This window comes from Ctenopharyngodon idella, chromosome 3 (genome assembly GCF_019924925.1).
Source record: "Ctenopharyngodon idella isolate HZGC_01 chromosome 3, HZGC01, whole genome shotgun sequence".
NCBI classification, from domain to species: Eukaryota; Metazoa; Chordata; class Actinopteri; order Cypriniformes; family Xenocyprididae; genus Ctenopharyngodon; species Ctenopharyngodon idella.
In genome coordinates, this window is record NC_067222.1 from 3,665,954 (window position 1) to 3,684,426 (window position 18,473).

At 37.1% G+C, this 18,473-nt stretch overlaps 1 protein-coding gene across 1 annotated transcript in view; it reads right to left on the reverse strand.

Moving 5' to 3' along the window:
* Positions 1–18,473, reverse strand: part of LOC127508498 (uncharacterized) — a 107,200-nt gene that overhangs the window by 19,546 nt on the left and 69,181 nt on the right. Inside the window, exons 9-11 of the mRNA XM_051886531.1 lie at positions 12,877–12,954; positions 12,301–12,360; positions 520–615 (exon numbers count right to left, since the gene is read on the reverse strand). Of these exons, the coding sequence (XP_051742491.1) occupies positions 520–615; positions 12,301–12,360; positions 12,877–12,954 (234 nt within the window). The remainder of the gene's footprint in view (positions 1–519; positions 616–12,300; positions 12,361–12,876; positions 12,955–18,473) is intronic.

The window sequence follows — 18,473 nt, forward strand, 5'->3', positions numbered from 1 at the left end:
GATACAATTCTGTCTCGGAGGTCTACAGACAATTCCTTGGTCTTCATGGCTTGGTTTGTACTCTGACATGCACTGTTAACTGTGGGACCTTATATAGACAGGTGTGTGCCTTTCCAAATCATGTACAATAAACTGAATTTACCACAGGTGGACTCCAATCAAGTTGTAGAAACATCTCAAGGATGATCAGTGGATACAGGATGCACCTGAGCTCAATTTTGAGTGGCATGGCAAAGGCTGTGAATATTTACGGGATTTTATGGGATTTTTTTTTTTTTAATAAATTTGTGTTGTCATTATGGGGTATTGTTTGTAGAATTTTAAGGAAAATAATTAATTTAATCCATTTTGGAATAAGGCTGTAACATAAAATGTTGAAAAAGTGAAGTAATGTGAATACTTTCCGGATGCACTGTATGTAACAAAATAAAAATATATTATAAAATGGAATGATGTTCAAAGTAATACAAACATGCACGGACAAACATATGGACACATTATATGTCGATATTCACTTACGTGTTTTCAACAACAGTTCTGCAGTCAGTGTAACAGAGTTCAACAAAACAAGACCAACTGCTCCAAACATGTACATGATTTCATTACAGAGGGGCACTATAACAAACACACACAACTTTAATTTACCTTAAAAATATTACAAAAATGTAAATTAGAATTTTTAGTTATTTTTATACTCAAAGAGGCTATATGTAAGAATTTGCATGTATCAATTACTTTTTTGTCAATGTGTGAACAGTTTGTACCAAAACTTAAAAAACAAGACCATCCCCAAAAGCCTGTACAGTGTAAAAAAAAAAAAAAAAAAAAAAAAAATTGTTTTTGCACTGACTCAGTTCATTTGTATTTACTTAGAATATTGCGTATTGCAACTTGACAAGTATAAAGTTATTTGAACTTACAACATTTAGTTAGAATAACTTTATGAAAGTAAAGTGAACTTTAAGTTTTCAATACCAAAGTTCATGTTCATTTAAACTTCATTTTCTCCACAGGGAAAAGTATTTTTAGTGAAAACTTATAAACTGTTAAAGACAGACCTACAGTAAGTAGTACTACTGTAACTATCCAAGGCTGTTAATCGGTAGTCTCTGGCTATGTGTTTGTTAAAGTCATCAATTTGCATTATTTGAAACTTATTTTTTTAAAGAATACTTATATTTTTATTTTACTTACATTTATTCTAATTATATTTGACTTAGCCTATATTTTATTTATTATAGGCTACTAATGTTTATTATATTAGGCATACTTATTTTTAATTCATAATAAAAACACTTCTGGCATCCAATTAAATTGACACCTGCCATAGTGTTTATTTGTCATCTCTGATTCAGATGTGTGTCTTCAGTATCTATCAATATGTATCTTTTGAGTGATTTATAATCAAGTTATTAATGAACATTCATCTTTCTAAATATTAAAATATTTGAATGACTTCTTCAATGTATGTTAAAGCATTTATTTTCCTTTTCATCTTCAAACACTAGAGAATAATGATGAATATTGTCTGTACCACTCACTGAGAGAGAAGTACAACTTATCTGTATATTTTGGGAATCTTTCCTGTTTATAGTTAAAGCCTGGGCCAACTTCAACTTTGAAGAAGCTGTGAATTCTGTGTATCTGTGTATGTGCCCTAGTGTTCTGTGTGCAGGTCTTGTATTGGTACTGATGGACAACTGGCATTCTGCTTGAGACCTACCAGTGCCTTTTCTTTTCATGACTCCTTGTGAGGCTTCTGCTGATGAAACTGCAAACTATTCTTCAGGAAAATTTTCTTCAATTTGTTATTTTAAACTCTGACTCCAGGGGCCTGTACCATGAAGCCGGATTAGCTGGCTAGCCAAGTAAGTTTCAGATTAATTTGCGCCAATCCTGGGTTTTAGGTACCATGAAAGTGACTTGGCTTTTAGCGGTGTTCATCACCATAGTAACTTACGCTCCACGGCAAATCTGCTGCAGGGCAGGTTATGTTCTGGTTCAGAGATCTCAAACTGAAATTGGGCCAATCGGATGTGAGCTAAATGAACTGACACATCCAATGCAATAAAGTCACTCCCCCAGTTTCTCGTCCTCCAAATTAAAGGTCACTATATAGTAAAAAAAAAAAAAAAATGAACAATGAAATTGTCTGGCTTTAATGATAATTACTTTAAATTATTTTATGATTTATATAATTATCATATGATATATATTATTATTAATCCAATACACGAGAAATTTTAGTATAGCAGTTATTAAGCATTTAGTTTCAATGAATATTAATATATACAGATCATATAAATTATATTATATAATAAATTATATAAATTAATTATTAAATTATATTATAAGCTGTAAATAAACTTTAATATGACTACCTTACATGTTTGAGTCTCTATCACTATTATCAACTATATAAATTAACTTCACAAGTTTCACTTGCACTGATAGAGCAAGATCATTTCTTTTATTTGTCCTCTTTCATGGACAAGTATTTTCCTTAGTGTAAATGAGTTTAAATACTAAATTTTCTTCAATCTCTTAACCTTCAGCAAAAGAGTTTTGAATCACGCTGGCTCTCTCGCGAGAAGTAAATCATAGTTTCTCTCTGTTGCAAGGCATGTGATTGGCTGTTCACCACAGATGTCACGGATTCATGTGCATGCGCACCACAAACATTGACAAAAAAAAGTTGATGATCAGCATCATGGTACCAACAAAGCCGGATAGGAGTGGTTTGGTTTTGTCAACTCGAAACTAATCCTATAACCCTAATTTTTTCCAACTACCATCATGGTACAGGCCCCTGGTCTTCATTCATCATATCTGGTCTTTGGGTTTTTAACACTCTGGAGTCGGTGGTCGCAGTGGCGATACCACCTTGCTTTTTTTCTTATCAGTGTGAAAGAGACTCAAAATACTCAGTCAATTTTGGACATACAATTAAGAGTAACAGACCATTCTAATCTGTGAAATGTCTTCTTTTATTTGTGTACACAGAGTAAAAACAAAATGTTGTGCTTTTTGCAAAATAAAGAAAACTAACATGATGCGTGATCTGTCATCTTTCTCTGAACGAATTCCATTCTGATAGTCCTCAAAAAATGAACTGTAACTTAGTGAATACTAATCACACAAACATGAGAAATACACTATATTGCCAAAAGTATTGGGACACCCCTCCAAATCATTGAATTAAGGTGCCAATCACTTCCATGGCCACAGGTGTATAAAATCAAGCACCTAGGCATGCAGATTGTTTCTACAAACATTTGTGAAAGAATGGGTCCCTCTCAGGAGCTCAGTGAACTCAAGCGTGGTACCGTGATAGGTTGCCACCTGTGCAATAAGTCCATTCATGAAATTTCCTATATATAGCTACAGACCTCCAAACTTCGTGTGGCCTTCAGATTAACTCAAGAACAGTGCGTAGAGAGCTTCATGGAATGGGTTTCCATGGCTGAGCAGCTGCATCCAAGCCTTACATCACCAAGTGCAATGCAAAGCGTTAGATGCAGTGGTGTAAAGCACGCCGCCACTGGACTCTAGAGCAGTGGAGACGTGTTCTCTGGAGTGACGAATCACGCTTCTCTGTCTGGCAATCCGATAGACAAGTCTGGGTTTGGCGGTTGCCAGGAGAACAGTACTTGCCTGACTGCATTGTGCCAAGTGTAAAGTTTGGTGGAGGGGGGATTATGGTGTGGGGTTGTTTTTCAGAGTTGGGCTTGGCCCCTTAGTTCCAGTGAAAGGAATGCTTCAGCATACCAAGACATTTTGAACAATTTCATGCTCCCAACTTTGAGGGAATAGTTTGGAGATGGCCCCTTCCTGTTCCAACATGACTGCGCACCAGTGCACAAAGCAAGGTCTATAAAGACATGGATGAGCGAGTTTGGTGTGGAGGAACTTGACTGGCCTGCACAGAGTCCGGACCTCAACCAGACAGATCACCTTTGGGATGAATTAGAGCGGAGACTGCAAGCCAGGCCTTCTCGCCAACATCACTGCCTGACCTCACAAATGCGCTTCTAGAAGAATGGTCAAAAATTCCCATAAACACATTCCTAATCCTTGTGGAAAGCCTTCACAGAAGAGTTGAGGCTGTTATAGCTGCAAAGGGTGGGCCAACTCCATATTAAACCCTACAGATTAAGAATGGGATGTCATTAAAGTTAATGTGCATGTAAAGGCAGGCGTCCCAATACTTTTGGCAATATAGTGTATGAATCCTGCAAGTTTTGTGTGTCTCAATGTGAATTAATGGGGCAGATCGACGCACGGTTTCGTTTACACATAACTTACATTACTAAATTGCCATGGCTATTCCCAAACTATGTTGCTATACTGAGATGAGTGAAATTGACTGAAATACGTAATAAATACTTAAATAAAATGTTAGCAATGTATTAAACTGCACATTAACATTTAGGCTCTGTAATATAACAAATATAATAGCCTATATAAAATGCCATGAGGTAATATGAATGTTTAGACGCTTTGCATCACATAAATACATTATTTTTTAAAGTATATTAAAATAGAAAACCATTATTTTAGAATTTAATAATATTTCACAGTATATGAATATATATTATATACAGTGGGTACGGAAAGTATTCAGACCCCCTTAAATTTTTCACTCTTTGTTATATTGCAGCCATTTGCTAAAATCATTTAAGTTTTTTTCCTCATTAATGTACACACAGCACCCCATATTGACAGAAAAACATAGAATTGTTGACATTTTTGCAGATTTATTAAAAAAGAAAAACTGAAATATCACATGGTCCTAAGTATTCAGACCCTTTGCTGTGATACTCATATTTAACTCAGGTGCTGTCCATTTCTTCCTGATCATCCTTGAGATGGTTCTACACCTTCATTTGAGTCCAGCTGTGTTTGATTATACTGATTGGATTTGATTAGGAAAGCCACACACCTGTCTATATAAGACCTTACAGCTCACAGTGCATGTCAGAGCAAATGAGAATCACAAGGTCAAAGGAACTGCCTGAAGAGCTCAGAGACAGAATTGTGGCAAGGCATAGATCTGACCAAGGTTACAAAAAAATTTCTGCTACACTTAAGGTTCCTAAGAGCACAGTGGCCTCCATAATCCTTAAATGGAAGACGTTTGGGACGACCAGAACCCTTCCTAGAGCTGGCCGTCCGGCCAAACTGAGCTATCGGGGGAGAAGAGCCTTGGTGAGAGAGGTAAAGAAGAACCCAAAGATCACTGTGGCTGAGCTCCAGAGATGCAGTCGGGAGATGGGAGAAAGTTGTAGAAAGTCAACCATCACTGCAGCCCTCTACCAGTCAGGGCTTTATGGCAGAGTGGCCCGACGGAAGCCTCTCCTCAGTGCAAGACACATGAAAGCCTGCATGGAGTTTGCTAAGATGGTGAGAAATAAGATTCTCTGGTCTGATGAGACCAAGATAGAACTTTTTGGCCTTAATTCTAAGCTGTATGTGTGGAGAAAATCAGGCACTGCTCATCACCTATCCAACACAGTCCCAACAGTGAAGCATGGTGGTGGCAGCATCATGCTGTGGGGGTGTTTTTCAGCTGCAGGGACAGGACAACTGGTTGCAATCGAGGGAAAGATGAATGCGGCCAAGTACAGGGATATCCTGGACGAAAACCTTCTCCAGAGTGCTCAGGACCTCAGACTGGGCCGAAGGTTTACCTTCCAACAAGACAATGACCCTAAGCACACAGCTAAAATAACGAAGGGGTGGCTTCACAACAACTCCGTGACTGTTCTTGAATGGCCCAGCCAGAGCCCTGACTTAAACCCAATTGAGCATCTCTGGAGAGACCTAAAAATGGCTGTCCACCAACGTTAACTATCCAACCTGACAGAACTGGAGAGGATCTGCAAGGAGGAATGGCAGAGGATCCCCAAATCCAGTTGTGAAAAACTTGTTGCATCTTTCCCAAAAAGACTCATGGCTGTATTAGTTCAAAAGGGTGCTTCTACTAAATACTGAGCAGAGGGTCTGAATACTTAGGACCATGTGATATTTCAGTTTTTCTTTTTTAATAAATCTGCAAAAATGTCAACAATTCTGTGTTTTTCTGTCAATATGGGGTGCTGTGTGTACATTAATGAGGAAAAAAAAATGAACTTAAATGATTTTAGCAAATGGCTGCAATATAACAAAGAGTGAAAAATTTAAGGAGGTCTGAATACTTTCTGTACTCACTGTATATGTATATATATATACACACAGGTGCTGGTCATATAATTAGAATATCATCAAAAAGTTTATTTATTTCACTAATTCCATTCAAAAAGTGAAACTTGTATATTATATTCATTCATTACACACAGACTGATATATTTCAAATGTTTATTTCTTTTAATTTTGATGATTATAACTGACAACTAAGGAAAATCCCAAATTCAGTATCTCAGAAAATCAGAATATTACTTAAGACCAATACAAAGAAAGGATTTTTAGAAATCTTGGCCAACTGAAAAGTATGAACATGAAAAGTATGAGCATGTACAGCACTCAATACTTAGTTGGGGCTCCTTTTGCCTGAATTACTGCAGCAATGCGGCGTGGCATGGAGTCGATCAGTCTGTGGCACTGCTCAGGTGTTATAAGAGCCCAGGTTGCTCTGATAGTGGCCTTCAGCTCTTCTGCATTGTTGGGTCTGGCATATCGCATCTTCCTCTTCACAATACCCCATAGATTTTCTATGGGGTTAAGGTCAGGCGAGTTTGCAGGCCAATTAAGAACAGGGATACCATGGTCCTTAAACCAGGTACTGGTAGCTTTGGCACTGTGTGCAGGTGCCAAGTCCTGTTGGAAAATGAAATCTGCATCTCCATAAAGTTGGTCAGCAGCAGGAAGCATGAAGTGCTCTAAAACTTCCTGGTATACGGCTGTGTTGACCTTGGACCTCAGAAAACACAGTGGACCAACACCAGCACCCCAAACCATCACTGACTGTGGAAACTTTACACTGGACCTCAAGCAACGCGGATTGTGTGCCTCTCCTCTCTTCCTCCAGACTCTGGGACCCTGATTTCCAAAGGAAATGCAAAATTTACTTTCATCAGAGAACATAACTTTGGACCACTCAGCAGCAGTCCAGTCCTTTTTGTCTTTAGCCCAGGTGAGACGCTTCTGACGCTGTCTGTTGTTCAAGAGTGGCTTGACACAAGGAATGCGACAGCTGAAACCCATGTCTTGCATACGTCTGTGCGTAGTGGTTCTTGAAGAACTGACTCCAGCTGCAGTCCACTCTTTGTGAATCTCCCCCACATTTTTGAATGGGTTTTGTTTCACAATCCTCTGCAGGGTGCGGTTATCCCTATTGCTTGTACACTTTTTTCTACCACATCTTTTCTTTCCCTTCGCCTCTCTATTAATGTGCTTGGACACAGAGCTCTGTGAACAGCCAGCCTCTTTTGCAATGACCTTTTGTGTCTTGCCCTCCTTGCGCAAGGTGTCAATGGTTGTCTTTTGGACAACTGTCAAGTCAGCAGTCTTCCCCATGATTGTGTAGCCTACAGAACTAGACTGAGAGACCATTTAAAGGCCTTTGCAGGTGTTTTGAGTTAATTAGCTGATCAGAGTGTGGCACCAGGTGTCTTCAATATTGAACCTTTTCACAATATTCTAATTTTCTGAGATACTGAATTTGGGATTTTCCTTAGTTGTCAGTTATAATCATCAAAATTAAAAGAAATAAACATTTGAAATATATCAGTCTGTGTGTAATGAATGAATATAATATACAAGTTTCACTTTTTGAATGGAATTAGTGAAATAAATCAATTTTTTGATGATATTCTAATTATATGACCAGCACCTGTATATATATATATATATATATATTAGTATATATTTTATATGAACGAGTGGGCAGGATAATTTTTACATCATTTTGAAGCAAAAACTAGTCTACAATCTCCAATACCCAGAAGTCTTGTGAACACAGATTTAGAATTTGTTTTGTGGCCGTATTTCAGTGACTTAAGTTTTTTGTTTTTTCAATAACCACGCATAAAGGTTATTCCCTCAAAACAAACATGTACATACTTGTTGCTCACATATGGTAGCCTAGTTCGTGCTGAATACATTGTAATGACACTTTTGCCATTAATATGTTTATGAACAACTGAAAAAAGCACAAATGTCAGGGCATGTCAAAACTTCTCCAGGGCCCCAAAAATCCTTAGACCCCAGAGGGTTAACTGTAAAATTCCCCTATACTTTCATCTGTGTTGCTATGTGTCTTGAGTGTAAGCATCTGAGCAGCAATAACACTCTGTCCATCAAACATACCTGCACTAGGTGCATTTTTGACGTATTGCGCCACCCAGCATACCCGGTTGAACAAGTCACAGCTCGCCACCTGTCATAACAGTGTAACTTTAATTACCTTATCTGTTGACATGAAATGCCATTGAATTGCAGAGCTGCATGGTGCAAACATATCCACATTGCTACGGTCAGATGCTTTCTTAAAGGGGACCTATTATGCAAAATTCAGTTTTAAATTTTGTTTGAACACTGATATGTCCACAGTGTGTATGGTAAAAATCTACCCACTCCTTTTTTATAATCCCCATAAATAAGCAATATCTGAAAATACGCTGTTCCAGATTTTCCCCCTACTGTGACGTCACAATAGGGGCAAGCCCCGCCCATGACTGGTGACAATCTACCCTATTAGCATAGATCCCGCCCTGAGTGAGCCACATATTGTCCGCCATGTTTATATCCTCGCTATAGCACCTATTGATATATTGATTGTTGATACCTATTGATTGTTCTGCTTTTGGATGTATCAATGAACATAAGAGTCTCCATAGACTCCCGGCATTTGAGCCACTGAGGGACACAGTGGATAAATTTAATTTATGAAGAAAATGTGCCGATGAAATTAGGTAAAGTCTTATATGTTTGTGTGAATCATTTTACCCAATGCTTGATTTGCACAAAAGTTGATTCTGAAAGCTGGGTTGATTCCAACATCCTATTACAGGTCCCACATGAGCACCTGTACAAGAATTTATTATAAAGCTATACACTGCTACTAGGGCTGAAACGATTAGTCGACTTTAACAACGTTGACAATAAAAAATTGTCAACAAATTTTTTTTTTTGCCGAATAGTCTTTTGATCTCATATGACCTATTTGAAGGGCCTGCAATAATGTGTTTGAGCAGTGGGGCGCTGTAGCGCAATATTGTAATACAGCCCTCCCGAATCCAGTCCAATAGAAGAACACATTACGCTTCAGAGCGCATAGTGCAAACAATGTCGAACCCGTAAAATGTGGGAGTTTAACATAGCATAAAACATAAACATAATGTTTAGCATAACTACAAAAAATGCTATGCTGTCATGCAGGGCCACCAACTCTAATAATAATAATAATAATAATAATAATAAGTTTATTTTATATAGCGCCTTTCTGCAAACTCAAGGTCGCTTTACAATATTGTAACACATAAATATGACAACAGACAGAAAAACGATGCAGAAACATAAAATACATAACATGAATCAGATCATACAGTCAGAGGTCAGAGAAACAAGAAACAAATAGATATGTTTTAAGGTGGGTTTTGAAATCATGTAATGATTAGAGATGTGGGGGCAGAGATGCAAAATGCCTGACCACCAAACATGCTAACTTATGCCGTGGAAACAGACCAGTATCAGAAGATCTTAATGTGCGAACAGGAGAGTAGATATGAATAAGATCAGAAATATACTGGGGGGCAAGACCATGAAGTGCTTTGAATGTGATGAGGAGTATTTTGTATTGAATACGAAAACAAACGGGTAGCCAATGAAGTCTGTGTAGAATGGGAGTAATGTGAGAAGATTTCTTTGAATAAGTGAGAACCCATAGCTGCAGAGTTCTGAATATATTGGAGCTTGTTAATTGTTGTGTTAGGTAAACCATAGAAAAGGGAATTACAATAGTCGAGTCGGGAAGTAATGAAGGTGTGAACCAGTGTCTCAGCATCATTTATATTTAAGAAGGGACATAAACGTGCAATATTACGGAAGTGAAAGAAGGCAGACTTAGTGAGTGAAGAGATGTGTGGAAGGAAAGAGAGAGATTAGTCAAAGATTATGCCCAGGTTTTTGACAGAGGTGGAAAGTCGAACCAAGACTCCAGCGATGTTAACATTGTCAAGACAGAAATGAGCTACAGTTTTTTGGTGAACCAACAAGAAGTAGATCTGTTTTATCTGTGATGAGTTTGAGAAAGTTACTGGTCATCCAAGCATTTATATCATTAATACAAGCAGATATGGAGTTGGTGAGAAAAGGAGAATTGTGTTGAGAACAAATATAGTGTTGGGTGTCATCTGCATAGCAGTAAAAAATTGAAGCCAACTGTTCTTGAACTCTCATTCAAACTCACTGTTCTCACGCCACACATCCATTTTCTCATGAAGTGAAAGATACACAGCAGAGCGAAGAGGACACAGACAACGTGCTGACAGATAAGACAGATCAGGTTACATTTTAATATACAAACCCGATTACAAAAAAGTTGGGACACTGTACAAATTGTGAATAAAAAAGGAATGCAATAATTTACAAATCTCATAAACTTATATTTTATTCACAATAGAATATAGATAACATATAAAATGTTGAAAGTGAGACATTTTGAAATGTCATGCCAAATATTCTCTCATTTTGGATTTCATGAGAGCTACACATTCCAAAAAAGTTGGGACAGGTAGCAATAAGAGGACGGAAAAGTTAAATGTACATATAAGGAACAGCTGGAGGACCAATTTGCAACTTATTAGGTCAACTGGCAACATGATTGGGTATAAAAAGAGCCTCTCAGAGTGGCAGTGTCTCTCAGAAGTCAAGATGGGCAGAGGATCACCAATTCCCCCAATGCTGCGGCGAAAAATAGTGGAGCAATATCAGAAAGGAGTTTCTCAGAGAAAAATTGCAAAGAGTTTGAAGTTATCATCATCTACAGTGCATAATATCATGCAAAGATTCAGAGAATCTGGAACAATCTCTGTGCGTAAGGGTCAAGGCTGGAAAACCATACTGGATGCCCGTGATCTTCGGGCCCTTAGATGGAACTGCATCACATACAGGAATGCTACTGTAATGGAAATCACAACATGGGCTCAGGAATACTTCCAGAAAACATTGTCGGTGAACACAATCTACCGTGCCATTCGCCGTTGCCGTCTAAAACTCTATAGGTCAAAAAAGAAGCCACATCTAAACATGATCCAGAAGCGCAGGCGTTTTCTCTGGGCCAAGGCTCATTTAAAATGGACTGCGGCAAAGTGGAAAACTGATCAAAATTGTATTCTGAATAAAATATTGAAATTTGAAACTTCCAGATAATTGCATTCCTTTTTTTGTACAGTTTGTACAGTGTCCCAACTTTTTTGGAATCGGGTTTGTAAAACAAAGCTTTTAAATTCTGTCAATTTTACTACTTATTAACCAGTGTAAGAATCAATGATTAGTCGATTAATCGTTCCAATAATCGTTAGATTAATCGACTATCAAAATAATCGTTTGTTGCAGCCCTAACCGCTACTGACAATTTCTGACATTTTGGCTGCGTGAGATTCTCCAGCTTTGTTGTTGTTGAGCAACCGAAGCGCAAGCTGTAAAGGCTCTGCCCACTTCCGGAAAGAGGGCAGGGAGCAGCAGCTCATTTGCGTTAAAAGTACACACACAAAAATGGCGTGTTTTTGCTCACACCCAAATAGGAGCAAATTTGACATGCTATAATTAATGATCTGTGGGATATTTTGAGCTGAAAACTTCACAGACGCATTCTGGGGACACCAGAGACTTATATTACATCTTGTAAAAAGGGGCATAATTTGTCCCCTTTAACTGCTGCTTTGTCACAGCTGTCATTGTTGACATTGTTTCTTACATATTCATCTAAACGTTGCACTCAGCAGCATGGATGGCGTGTCTGGATGTTCATTAATAGTATATCACTGCGAAGGTATTTCCAACTTATTTTCACTTCTAAGCAAAGAAGAAATTCACAGTGAGTATATTGGGCATTGAATCACATTCAGTCTCTTGTACATAAGCAAAAGCAATAAGTTGCTGGCTGCAGTTCACTTAATGGCCACGGGTGTCACTAATAACAAGGGTCTCTGAATTCTACATATAGCCCCTTAAAAGTAGATCTCTTTTCTATACACTACTGCTTTTGCTCTATTGCATTAACAATTTATTTTTCCTTTTAAATATTGGGTAAATCCTGAATATTTAAGATTTATTTAAAAAAAAAGGATAAGTAATTACATGCATTTGATCCTTGTTCCCTTCTCTCAGTATGCTGTTGCACTCCTGAGCATTCTGCCTCTGTGTTGAAACAAAATGTAGATCTGATTTAAAAATTCAAAGACAATACTGATTATCCTAGACTTGGAGCACACATCTGTTCTAGTAATAGCAACTTACATAAACTTTTCTAAGTGCTAAAAAAGTGAATTACTGCAAAGACACAACTGCTGAATTTGTCGTAAAAAAAAAAAAAAAAAAAAAAAAAATTATTAATTTTTAACTCATCTCCCTAATGCCAAATCACATGCTGAAATTCAGTACAGAAGCACTCTTGCTCATGTTAATAAAGTCTAAAAGTACATCTGCTTTATATAACCTACTTTTTAGTTTTTCTTGAAAATATTAATTTGATTAATTTTACTTAAAAACACATTTTATAGATACATTTTAAGATGTTATATAATTATATATAATAAATAATTATATAGTTATATAATTTCTGCTTTTCACTGCCACATTTTTATACTCTTTTATAATGACAGTGTGGGGTAATAAACATCTTGCAACATTATAAGTCAGTTATTTTTTTAATACCATAATCTTGGTCTTCAAAGATCACCATAATCCTTAGAACTTCAAGAAAAACAAAGACACAGATCCATTCCAAGTAATCTGTTAATTAAAAAAACAACAACAAAAACATAGATAAGCACTTATGTCACAGCATATTTTACAAAACAATTTTTAATTTATCCCAAAAGTATTTCAGATGATTAGTTATAATGTGGGTTAGTTTATCACAAGTTGAATGTATGCAGCAACTCAGTCAAATAAATGTAAAATACACTGATCACTGTGCCAGGCAAAGTCTCTTCAGATTTACAGGCCAGGTATGATCATGCACACAAGGAATTTGGCTTGGTAGAAGCAGCTTCAGTACTCACAGAATGCAACAAATAGACACAGTTACAAAATAATGTATTATTTACAGGAATATTAACTTCTTAGCCTAAACCTCACTAAACATAAGACACATCTGATTGTCTCTGCACATACAATGCAACATGCATGAACAAGTGTTTCTAATCTTCTCTCCTGCACTTCCCATATGTGTACTGCACATGCACATTAGAGTATCCACTGTACTGCCATTTAAATTTATAAACTAATACTTATAATGTGTTAATGTTTACATATTACTGTGAACTTAGTTTATTTGAGTCCACTATAAAATAACATTTCTTAAAGTAAAATGAACTGAATTAAACTAAATCATTAAAACTAGAATCATCAAGTTAACTTAAATTAGATTTCACTGGATGAAACAGACGAGTCCATGGTGATTACAGCATTATCACAACATAGCCAAATACACCTGATCTATTTCTTCTTGCCATATCAAATGTCTTAACTAATGTTAAAAAGTGAAGGATCAAGAGTCGAACTAGAGCAAACACTTATCACCAAAATGGTAACCACAAACTCTATTTTCAAGAGCCCAACTAAACCATAATGATGATTACACCATTCATTATTTTATTAAAACATCAACATCTAAATTTATGTTAATTTTCAACAAGAACTTTTGTACATGAAAGAAATAAAGTCAAACTGGTTTGTAAACTGGTTTCACACTCAGTGTGAAGGGGCCTTAAGGCTGTGGCTGGAAGTCAGTTGCAGTTCTTGTGTTTCTGCTCGTCTCTTCTCTTTTATTCTGTTCTTGTTTCTCTGTCCTACAGTGATTCTGTTTGTTAACAGCAGGTGTTCCTCAGTGTATGAATTAACTCACTTCTTTTCATTCACTGTCAACCCACTGAGCAAAGACACGTCCAAAAGACGTCTTTTCTTTTTTTGTGATCAATTTTTTTTATTGTCTTTAGATTTAACAAAACATCCATTTAAACAAACAAACAGGGAAGGGGGAGCAACAGACATATCAATAAATTTACAATCTGAAAGGGGAAGAGAGAGAGAAGAGAAGAAAATAAAAAAAGTTACATTATATGGTCATTCCTTTATATAGTCCAATATATTGGAAGAAAAACATTGCCATGCATCTGTAGGGAACAGCACATTCCAGGGCCCAGTTTATGGCCGGGCCCCTCTCTGTCCGTAACAGCGGACAAAGGTTTGCTACATTTTGATTGAATCTTGGTGGACTAACACAAACAAACTGTCCAACACCATCAGATAAAGATGTAAGACACCTCTTAGAGGGCAAGAAGAAGACCTCTTGTACCAAGCCTGGGAATTACAGGACTTCTCATTGGTCCACATGCAGTTTCTGCCCTTCACCCAACTAGAGACTACTTCCTAAGGTTGGCCAGAGAATGCCATAAAAATTCCTCAGGACCTCAGCAGCAGTGGGTGAAACAAAGATATTACAGTGATCCATCCAAATCCATTCATAACTATGTTTGGAAAACTTTAAACTGATGCAATCTACACACATCCATTTCATACATATTCACAAAAATAAGTATTCTCAGTGACAGCTATTTGTAGTGCAACATCTGACACAAATTCAGCTGTTAATGTACAATTGAATGAATGCATGACAGTTCAATCTTGTTCATTATTTTTAGTCTCTATTTGTTTAGAATATTGCCAAAGGTATTCTGGTGGTGGTTTGGAAAGTGAGAAATGCATTGGTAAACTTTAAAGACACTGTAAAGACTTCGAACTTTGTGCTTTATGCAAATGAGTTCCACAGGGGAAAGAAGGGTGGGCCACACTGTGGGTGTCCCCTCTGATGGCAGCAGCCAATCACAGCACTCGAATGGAGAAGCGCCAAATTGCAATCTCCTCCTCATCGGAAAGGGATAAAGGTACCCTTTCAACAGACCTCATTCTGAGTCTGCCCTTCAAAGGGGAAAGACATAACAGATATACCTCTCAGCTTGCAAAGCTGAGACTCTAACAGATACAACCCCGTTCTGAGTCTGTCCTGTACGGGATAGAAATTGACAGATACATTCTCGTTCTGAGCCTCTGGTTCGTCCAGAGAGAAAACAACAAATCCCATGATCTGAGTCTACAGCTAGTGAGGCAACAACAGGTACAACCATGTTCTGAGCCTCCAGCCTGAGAGAAAAGAGACATTGACAAACACTACATTGTTTTCGTCCAACGTGACATTAATGACTACAGAGAGACAAAAGCGAATTGACCAAGTTCTGAGTGTCTGGACCAGAGAGGCAGAAGACACACAGTGAAATTTGCAACAAGGTTAAGCTCAGGAGAGCAAATCTTCACTTCAAGGTACCTTCATCTGCGTGTTCCAGGTTTTAGGATCCTTTGGTGCTCCAGAAGATCAGCATCCCACAGAGCATCATGTTCAAGGCTGTTGAAACAGATTCCGGCTCCTCTCCCCACTGCATTGTCACCCAGCACAACCAGTGGAAGACGTCACCGTCATCGGACTCAACCACGTGGAACGTAAATATCACTTAACCAAACCTCTTTCCAGAGACCTTGGCATTGTTGTATATTATCAGTATATAATTTCTTAATTCCCATTAGATGTAATATAGTTGATGTTAGTTAATAACAATTAATCTTTCATTTATTTGTTTACTGCATAATAAGGTTCTCCACCTTATTATTTTCAGAGAAACAGTTTATCTTTCCATAAGATAACGTAACTCTTCCATAGCCACACTCAACTTAATCACTTGTATTCTATGTATCTTATGCACTTTATTCCTTTATCATTCGTGGTATTCATTTAGTAGTTGTGTTAGTTATTCTTGTTTATCTTTTGTTAATAAAACTTATTTTATTACACTTGTGTCTTCCTTGTGCTGATAATACAGAAGAGGCTCTACAAGTTAGCAATCTCACCAATCTTTCAGATAAATCAGCTTACCACTTTACATTAATTCTAAATGAATGGAAGCCCCTGTTGGGAGTGTTCTCATACTGCCAAGGTAAAAGACCTTGACTGGTGCCTTGAACTAGGAAAAGAGGGAAGTGGTCACCTGATGTACTCATAATCACACCTTAAGTGACGTGTGATCCAAAAATCACAACGTCAGCGGTGACGTGAGTACCAATCCATATTTTACTTTGCATCCTTGGATGGGCGAAAGTAAAATCACTACACATCAATGGGTACTAGGTTTAGCCTTAATTCGTGCTGTTGTACATTCACAAGTCACTATTTTAAGGAGGCAATGAATCTAATATGTTTTTGCACATATGTGCGGACTAAACCAGTTCTGTATTAATGTCTTCTTTGCAGCTGTAAAACCACCAAACAACATTCTCTTTTGTAATGAACTTATACAGAAGTTAGAATTTTTTGAAGTTAAGATTAGATTAGACCACACCCTCTCCCAGTCGACAGATACGTCAAAATCGGTTAATTCACGATTCAAGATAATTTTAATAGAAAGAGGCTTAGCAGTGTGATTATTAACTATATATTAAAGAGAAAGATGGCCGACTAGAGGATGGTGCGATCCAATCCCACATAGGATGAGAGGAAATGGGGGATGCACAGGGAACTCCATAGGCCTTGAGAGCAGAGTGTAACTGAAAAAAGACAAAATATGATGATGCTGGTAAACAAAACTTAGTTCTTTAAGAAAGCAGAGTCCTTGGTTATCATATAAGTCACTGCATGTTTATGCCCAATGTAGACCAAGAGGGCTGGACAAATGGCCGATTTCCACATAAATAATTAAAGTTGTGCCATAAGGGTGTGTTGTTACAAAATTTGAAAGGTCCTCCCATCAGACGTTCCACCCTTTTCTAGATCCTGATAGAATTGGCCACAACCAGGGCAAATTTATATTTATCATTTTTATTTCTTGTGCCAGCAAAAATAATATCTTGTGGTTTAACCTTGTCAGCTTCGATTACTCTCCATGAAACTTTAGACTGAGGATCAACCCAAATATGAAGAGCCTTAATTTGGAACGACCAATAATACAATTCAAAATTTGGCACAGCAAATCCCCCTGAAAGTATAGGATGCTGCAATGAGGCAAGTTTTATTCTGGGTCGTTTACCATTCCAGACAAATTGGGAAAGTACAGAATTGATCTCCTTAAAGTAACCTGGAGGGGGTGGGAAAGTGGCAGCATAGAAAAAAGAAAGTTAAGCCTAGGTAACATATTTATTTTGACTGTGGAGATTTTGGTAACACTTTATAATAACGTTCAGTTATAAGTCACTTATAAATTATTAGTTAATGATGAACTAATCATTTACAAAACATGATTATAAGTGATATGTTAACATTTTATGAATTTTTTATTAATTCAGTTATAGGTCATTTATAAATTATTAGATAAATGTTGAGCAAATCATTTACAAAACATGAATATACATTCATAAATTATTAATAAGTGATATACTAACACTTTATGAATGTTTTATTAATTCGGTTATAAGTCATTTATAATTTATTAGTTAGTGATCAGTGATTAGTAAATGAGTATTAGTAAATTAGTAAATGATCATTAGTAAATGATCAGTATATGATGCATTGATGAAGTTGTAAGCTGGTCTTTGTTCAAGCACAAACATGCAGATATGCTAAAGCACTATTTTAAAGAAGAGTAATTTGTTTGTTTTGAAGTGGATAAACATTTATAAATGCCTTACAGTCAGGTGATTCCAGTGGGTTGTGTTAAATCCTTTCACTCATCAGCGCAGGCTTGTGTTCTGTGTGGAGTGTGTGGGATCTAGTGATAAAGTGAACCTCTGAACTGGTTTTACCTTCCACTGAAGCTCACATCAGGTGCACAGAGTTAAACACTTCATGTGTGTCAGAGAAGACACCTGTCTATACCCTCACCAGTCAGCACTCACACTGCAGTAAACACTACAAAGAGTTCAACACCTGTTATAGATGATGTGTAAATGCATGAATAAATCATTTACAAGGCTTTCTGCATCCCCTATTCTAAGTGTAAACTATTCATCACGGTACATGGAACAGTTGACACATATTATTGGACGTGTGATGCCCCTTATTAAAACCGGTTTGGTCCTCTTTTTTTAACACCCTCGAGTTGGCTGTCACACCGGCGATACCACCTCATTTTTTTTTTCTTTTTCTAATCAGTGTGAAAGAGACTTAAAATACTCTGTCAATTTTGGACATACAATTAAGAGTTATATACCATTCTAATCTGTGTGACTATGTGTGAAATGTCTTCTTTTATTTGTGTACTCTCAGA